The following is a 7,940-nucleotide window of genomic DNA, read 5'->3' on the forward strand; positions in this document are numbered from 1 at the left end:
CTGGACAACACAGAGTGACTCCTAATGTAAACTGTGGACTTTAGTTAATGTATTAGTCAGTTCATCAGTTGTCACAGCTATGCCACAGAAATACAGGATGCTAATAATGGGAGAAACGTTGTGCAGGGGGAGAGGGATACATGGAAAGTCTGTACTTCCTGTACATTTTTTCTGTGGACCTAAAACTGCTCTAAAAAATATTCTTATGTATAAAAAAAGAGTCTAGGTAATTGCACAAAAGCTTGTTTAATTAATAATGTATCTAGTAATACTACCGACCTCATCGCCATCTCTAACGACAGCTTGGGGAAATGCATTCAGCATTACACTTGGGATGTCAGGAAATGCACACTCCGCCCCTATGCATTTCTGATGATAAGCTCGGGATTTTTCCTGTTACCTATCAGAAGTGAGATGCATGCTTTATACGTTAGTTCTTAGTGGCCTCTGAGTGGGATTGGGAGGATTCCAGTTGATAGTTGCTGGGGGTGGGCTGTGTGGGGTGAGGAGCTTTGACTCAGGCCTTCCGCTGGCATACCCCCCACCTCTTGGTTTTAGGCTGTTTCCTTGTCTCTATGAAGTAAATATTATGCTTGTTTGAGATGAAGAAACTGAGGCTCTGTCCAGTTCTTAGGAACTTGCCTAAGGTCTGTATGAAATTAACGAGAGGCAGAACCAAGATTGGCACCCAGCTCTAACACCAATGCCTATAGTCTGTCCCTTAACCATGCTGCCTTGAGACGAAGGCTTTTCCCTGTCTTTAGCCTGTTAGGGAATGGAATACATTCTTACAGCTTTCCCCTGCCGTTCTGTCCTGGAAGCAGTCACATTGTCCTTTTTGAGTTGTCTAAGGGAGCATGGTGGTAAGGGCTGTGGGGCCAGTCAGACCTGGGGTTCTAATCCTGCTTCTACTACTTACTACCTAATAGTAAGCGTGACTCTTGGAAAATCCTTTCACCTCTCAGAGTCTCACTGTCTCCCTCTGTAAGATGGGAATAATATCTACTTTGTATACATGTGCAGATGAAATGGCATTGTATAGAAAGCACTTGGCACAGTTCCTGACACATGGCAGATGCTTACTGGGGGGTGGTGCTAGTTAGTGAAGATAAAAGGCAACTTCTTTCCTCCTCCCTGCTCCCTCATCCCCTGGAGGAAGACACGGCAGGGGCTAATGAGGGATCTGGTTTCCACAGGTCTGAAATGAAATTCATGTCCATTCCAGAGGGCCATCCAAATCTGGGGACTCTAGTGGCCTTTGAGGAGGGATCTGGGTATGGGGAGATGGACAGGAGTCTGGAATGCTGCACAGGAGACCAGCTAGGGTGAGAGGAGAGAAGCTTACCATCTCCTTCCCTCTGGCCACCGTCAGGCCCACAACCATGGAGGTGGCATGAAGGCATGGGGGGAAGCAGCACAGAGCAGCAGCAGATGAAAAGGAGGAGGCGTCCGTGGGCACCAGAGTCGGGGACTGCACATGCATGTTTCTTGAATGGTATTCTCAATAAAGTGCACAAAAGTTCCTACGCACACTGGAGAACGTCATTCTCCTATGGAGAATGTGTTCTTTTTTCTGCAATCATAATTTATTTGAAGAATTCAAAGCTGTTTAAAGCACATGTGTCTAGTAAGCTAGTGAGTTCTAATAATACTGATCTGTTTCTAATTCTGTAAATTAATTCTAATCATTTTCTGTCTATCAATGACTCTCTTTTCCTGCTCTGCTCTCAGGAAGAAGACAGCTTCCTAGAAAAGGTAATGCAGTACATTGGTGGTAATGAGAGTTTCCTTGTGCTTGGTTAACACTTAACTGTGGCCCTGGAATGTGTCCCTAGGCTTACCCATTCAGAGACCTCTGACTCGGTGAGAATCCCCCAAAGTCCTGCCAGTGGGCTTTGAGTGTGTCTGAAGTACAGGAGAAAGACTTACTGCACAGGTCAAGCCACTGAGACTCAGTACATAAAAGCCATAGGACTCAGCTTCTAGATTTGCATTTCCTAAATGAGAAGTCACTAGGGAGCTGTCTGGATGTATCTGAAAGCTCGTGAGGTGGTGGAGGCACTGCTTAGCTGGCCTCCATTTCCAATGATAGTAAAACCAGAAGAGTCGATAGCTGTTACATTAGGAGTGAGTTGGGGTTAGTAACGATAGCGATTAGTTAAAGAATACACAGAAACATTCAAGAAATTGTATCGAATAGACCCATGGAGCTGAACTGGATCTCAAGGGTCCAGTTCTCTGCCTTTTGACAGGGCAAGGTAATGTCTCCATTGTAATAGACCAGACAGCTAAGGCCCAGGAAGGTTGAGAAATGTCCTAAAGTCATAGTACTCCTGATACCAGGGGTATGAGGTGGAGGGTACCAGAGCCAGGAGCCGGCCTTGCCACATGAAGGGCTCCTTCCACAGTGTGTCACTCTCCATCATCAACCTGAAGAGCTGCCTGGCTCCACACAGGACCATCAGGAAGAAGAGTATGGGATTGATAAAAAGTCTTAAAGCATTTTACGTACAAGATCTAACACAACCTCCACTTGTGGTGGCGCATGGAATTTAATTTAATGTATTTTGATGATGGAGATGATGTTCTCTTTTTGTACTTAGTAGTACTAAAGTTACAAAGTGGGCATAGCAGATACTGGATGTATTTTGTTGCAAGAAGACAATGTATCCTTGGTTTCCTTTTGAAAATTAGAGTTCAGGATAATTTTGTGGAATTTTTTCCAAGTAATATCTCTTGTGCATGATCTTTCTCTAGACTTCAGAGACACAAGTATGCTATTTCCTATTATCACATGTGAATTTGCAAATGGACAGTGGATGGTGTATATAACCTACTGACATTTTATTAACCTTTTTAAACCACTGATTCGAGACAGCTCTGCTTCCCAGCCCCTCCTTGCTAATAGCTGGCCATGTTCTATCTTTTCATCTTGGACAGTGCCTTGTGTTACCTTAATGCTTGAGTACAGGAAAAGCTCCAGTTGAATGTCAGTTGTTTTTTTTAAAAGTACATGAATCAGTGCTGAATAATTTACAGATGGTAAGTTTGGAGACGTCTGCCAGAGACGTGCACGTGTTGCATTTGATCCAGAAAGTTAACAGAGTGCACTATGGACGGTGTTTTGGCTCAGACATCATGTGGATGCCAGGATGTAATACTTGCAACTGGAAAGAAGGTAGTGGATGAGCCACTGATCGAAGTTCTGGCAACTATAGGGAATACGAATGTCAAGTAATTGAATCCCAGGGAAAGATCAAGAAGGGAAGCAAAATGAATGTAAAGAAAATAGATTTTAAATGGTAACCAGCTGTCATGCTCCCTTTTCTCCCTTTGCCCCTCAAAAAGGCACAGCAGGTTTTCAGAGGCCATCAGTGCTTATTAAATAAAGAGCACAGTGTTAAAAAGAGAGCTCGGCCCTGCTGCAGTCCGCATTAGTGAAAGGCTGGTTTTCCTTCCCTTAAAGTTACATGGCTGAGAGTTATGGGTGGAATTTACAGATTGCACAGTGGTGTGCAAGAATTTCCTGAAGTTGAACATACATGATACATGATATTAACCTGGAGTCGGGGGTAGGGAAGATGCAGAAAATTGGTCATAGTTTTCTCCACTAGCATTTTTCTGCCTTTTAACCCATTTGACACCTTTTTCATATAATTTATATTTGACTATATAAACATAAAGACACCATGTGGCACAGTGGTTAAAGCACTCGGCTGCTAACCAAAAGGTCAGTGGTTCAAACCCACCAAGCGGTCTGTGGGAAAAAGATGAGGCAGTTTGTTTCTTTAAAGATTAACAGCCTTGGAAACCCTATGGGGCAGTTCTACTCTGTCCCAAAGGGTCACTATGAGTTGGAATCAACTCATTGGCAATGGGTTTACCAATGGGTATATAAAAACATAAGATAATTGAGTTTATTCCTCAATCATTTTTAAATTCAGATTTAGTTATTGATCTAATTAATGTGTGCCATTTCCCATTTCTGGACTTTTTCTCTTGCATTCTTTCAGAAGAACCTAACAGAAAGTAGAAAGGTGGGTGGATGGGGTGAGAGCCCCTGCAAGTTTTTGCTGAGCTATTAATATGGACTCACACCCTAGACTTTTCATGGTATTTCTGGCACCTGGTTTTCTGTATTTCAATACATCCAGTACAGCCACTATTTTTGGCTCTTAAAGCTTATGGGTTGTAGTGCCTTAGGTTTAGAACTTCTATCATGCCTGAGAACCAAAATTCCTGAGAACCAAAGAACCTCATTTAAATCAAGAAACAAAATAGTAATATTTGTGGTGAGACTTGAAAGAATAAGTTAAAAGTAAACAAAAACCTGAGCGTAGACCCTGGTGTCTCGAAGTACTGTATTGTTAATTGTAATGCCACGGTCCTCATGTCACCAGTGACGTGGACTATACTGTGGCTGTATCACTGGAGCACTGGTTCTCAGTGCCAACACTGAATCTATAGCACAGAATGCATCCACGTGATAAACACAATAAACCCAAAGGAAATGCTTAACAGTTAAGTGAAGCTTTTTGGAAAGGGAATCTTTAACCAACCATAGGAATCAGAATGGAGTGTCTGCTGATCAGGGGTGGCCCAGAGAGAGAGAGAGAAATTCTAAAGATGAAGATCACTCTGTACCCACATAAGCAGAATTTGAAGGAGATTAAATTACCCATACAAGACTTTTCTGAGACACCATTGATTCTCATCCCTTTTCACCCATTAGGAGAAATCTCTTCTGCAGATGGTTCCCTTGGATGAAGGTGCCAGTGAGAGACCCCTTCAGGTCCCCAAGGAGATCTGGCTTCTAGTCGATCACTTATTTAGATATGCCTGCCACCAGGTAAGTGAGAGCAAGTCTTCCCTGCAGTTTTAGAAGATGTGTGAGTACTATGGGGGACTAAGCTACCTCCACACAACGGTACTGTCAGATCATGTGAGCTGGTGGTAGGATCCCCATTTACATGTATGCAAGGTAAAGCATACAAGGTAAGTGACTTGCCTAAAATCTCAGCATAAGCATAGTGGTGGCACCTGACTCAGAACTGACAGTATTTGTCTCCTTGACCACTGTGTGCCTGAGTCTGTGATGCTTGCTTTAGGTTTCTTTTTTTATACAGTAGGCAGTATAGGGTTTAAAGTCCAAAGCAGACTTCAAACCCATTTCTTTAGAGGGAATTAGAGTAAATAAATAAAGAAATACTAGGAGCTCTGGTAGCACTATGGTTAAACTATAGGGCTGCTAACCAGAAGGTTGGCTGTTCTATGGGAGAACGATGGGGCAGTCTGCTTCCATAAAGATTTACTCTGTCCTATGGGATTGCTGTGAGTTGGAATCCATTAGATGGGACTGGATTTGGTTTTTATCTAAAGTATTAGCCAACCCCTCCTTCTACCAACTCATCCCCCTAAAAGAGAAAAATATCTTGGGACCAAATTGAAAGATAATTTTTTTCTTACTCAGTGAATGGTAATACTACTTGAAAGTAAGGTTTAGTATGAATGTGCTATTACTCCTTCCCTAGCATTCAGTAGTACCTGTATTTGAATGCAGCTATGCTGTTTAGAAAAGAGGAGCTCTGGGAGCATAGTGCCTAAGGCACTTGACTGCTAACCAGAAGGCTGGCGGTTCAAACCCACCAGCCACTCCGTGGAAGCAAGACTGGGCAATCTACTTCTGTAAAGATTTACCACCTTGGAAACCCAATGGGTGTCTCTATGAAAGAGCCCTGGTGGCACAACGGTTAAGTGTTGGGCTGATAACTGAAAGGTTAGCAGTTCAAACCTACTAGTTGCTCCATGAGAGAAAAACGTGGCAGTCTGCTTCTGTAGAGATTACATACAGTCTTGGAAACTCTATGGGGCAGTTGTACTCTGTCCTATAGGGTCATTATGAGTAAGAATTGACTCAGTGACAGTGTTTGGTTTTTTTGAGGTTGGCTGTTTGGATTCTGCCTTCTATTTGTTAAGAGGCTAGAAGTGAAATCCTTGGTTTTCTGATCTGTTCCCCTGCTGTAACTGGTATTGGTTAAAACCTTTGAAGAGAATTTTCTTGTTTGAAATCAAGTTCCACACAGATTATAGAGATGGTATAGGAAAAAAGTGCTATTTTTCACACCTCCATTCCTAATTATTAATACACATACCACCCTTCCTTGTTGCTTCCTTGCTGCTCTCCCGATCCCTGGGTGATCTTCAGACCCTTCCAGGTGATTATCTTGCCTTGTTCCCTTCATTCTGACTTCTTTGGTAGGAGGACCTGTTCCAAACCCCTGGAATGCAGGAAGAGTTACAGCAGATCATTGACTGTCTGGATACCAGCATTCCTGAGACAATCCGTATCCTTTCCAACAAAGGCTTAGGAACTCCTTTTCCCACCTACTTTCGATTTTCATGTTTCCATATTTATTTTCTTTTATTACAAGGTAGTTGTTGATTCTGTGGTGGTTTCTCAATTCCTTTCAGGAGCTTTTGACCTCTCTCTCTCCATCAGGTTCTTACTAAAAGGAATCAAGAAGTAGGTACCAAAGACTTTTAATGGGAATAGAACATAGGCCCCACAGCTCTGGTGCTGTTCTCCTTCAGGTGACTGATCACTGCTGCTACCACACAGACTGTCACTAGGACAAGGAAAACGATGGAGAACATTGACGCCTGGTTTGTAGGACTGACCGGTGTGAACTGTCATTCTGCAGGCTATATTCTCCTGATTCTACACTTGGGCCAAACCTCCCAAGAGTCTCTGATCAGTTCTGTAACAACTTGGCTCCAGGAGGTCTGGGCCAATAAAATATCAAAGCCCAGTAAGGATCAGCGTGCCCTGCATTCGAGGAGGGAAAGCAGCCCTAAGGAAGCAGATTGGGCCTGCAGGTTACCTGTTCACGGGAGGCCCTTTCCCTTAACTTCTGTTGACCCAGCTGGCAGTAATCACTCAGTGGCCGAAGCTCTGCTTATTTTCCTGGAAGCCCTCCCAGAGCCAGTCATCTGTTATGAGCTGTATCAGCGATGCCTCGACTCTGCCCACGATCCCCGGATCTGCCGCCAGGTGGGTCTTACTCATTCTCCCCCATTCTGAGGATGTTTGGGGCAGCTTCCCGCATACGGAAACTATTAAGTTTCTAAAGCCAAATAGTCTGCCTGCTGTGAGGTGGGGTGGGTCTCGATCTGTTTTTCTTGGCAGGACACCAGCGCCAAGAGTTGAGACCCTTACAGCCGAGGCTTAGCAAATAGTTCCTGTTACATGTGCTACCAGTTCCCAGGTGGCCTGTTTCCATGTACAGATAACATAGCGGGGTAGATACCTCTCCTCTGGGGTAAGATCGGTGAAGCGTGGAATTCTCGTTGCCATTACCAGAAGGCTGAGTAACACTTGGGAGTCTTCCTTTTTTTTCTCCCTGGTCTTTGTTTTTAAATCCTGAAATCATTTTGATGCACAATAGCTGAGAAAACCTCTGAGTCAGACTATGACATTGTAGCGAAAACCATTCAGCCTGAAAAGGGCAGATGTACCCCGACCTGCTTGTGAGGCAGGTGTGTGTGGGAATGCACAAAGGCTGCATGGCCTGGTGAGTGAGTGGGCCAGGGCCAAACAGTGTCACCACTCTGACTCGGAAGTTATAATTTGGCAGATGTTGTAAATGACGGCGGGTTATGGCAGATGAATGGAACCTTGTAAGGGTTAAATTGTCTTCTACTATTACGGAAGCTCCCAGTTCTTCACCCTATTTCCCCCACTTCCCACCCACTTTTTTTGTTGTTGTTTTGTTTTGTTTTTGAAAAAAAAAAACAACAGGTGATTTCACAGCTTCCAAGATGCCATAGAAATGTTTTCCGCTACTTGATGGCTTTTCTTCGAGAACTCTTAAAATTCTCTGAATACAACAATGTCAGTGCCAACATGATCGGTAAGGATGTTCCACAATGATGGCTGCTTG

General features: G+C 43.7%; 1 protein-coding gene across 1 annotated transcript in view; it reads left to right on the plus strand.

The window, feature by feature from the left end:
• Positions 1–7,940, plus strand: part of OCRL (OCRL inositol polyphosphate-5-phosphatase) — a 66,814-nt gene that overhangs the window by 58,296 nt on the left and 578 nt on the right. The window contains exons 19-23 of the mRNA XM_007949751.1: positions 1,732–1,755; positions 4,733–4,849; positions 6,260–6,344; positions 6,924–7,051; positions 7,799–7,910. Coding sequence (XP_007947942.1) covers positions 1,732–1,755; positions 4,733–4,849; positions 6,260–6,344; positions 6,924–7,051; positions 7,799–7,910 — 466 coding nt within the window. The remainder of the gene's footprint in view (positions 1–1,731; positions 1,756–4,732; positions 4,850–6,259; positions 6,345–6,923; positions 7,052–7,798; positions 7,911–7,940) is intronic.

The sequence above is a fragment of the Orycteropus afer genome, unplaced genomic scaffold (assembly GCF_000298275.1).
Source record: "Orycteropus afer afer isolate SDZICR_OR568_19922 unplaced genomic scaffold, OryAfe1.0 scaffold00253, whole genome shotgun sequence".
Lineage (NCBI taxonomy): Eukaryota > Metazoa > Chordata > Mammalia > Tubulidentata > Orycteropodidae > Orycteropus > Orycteropus afer.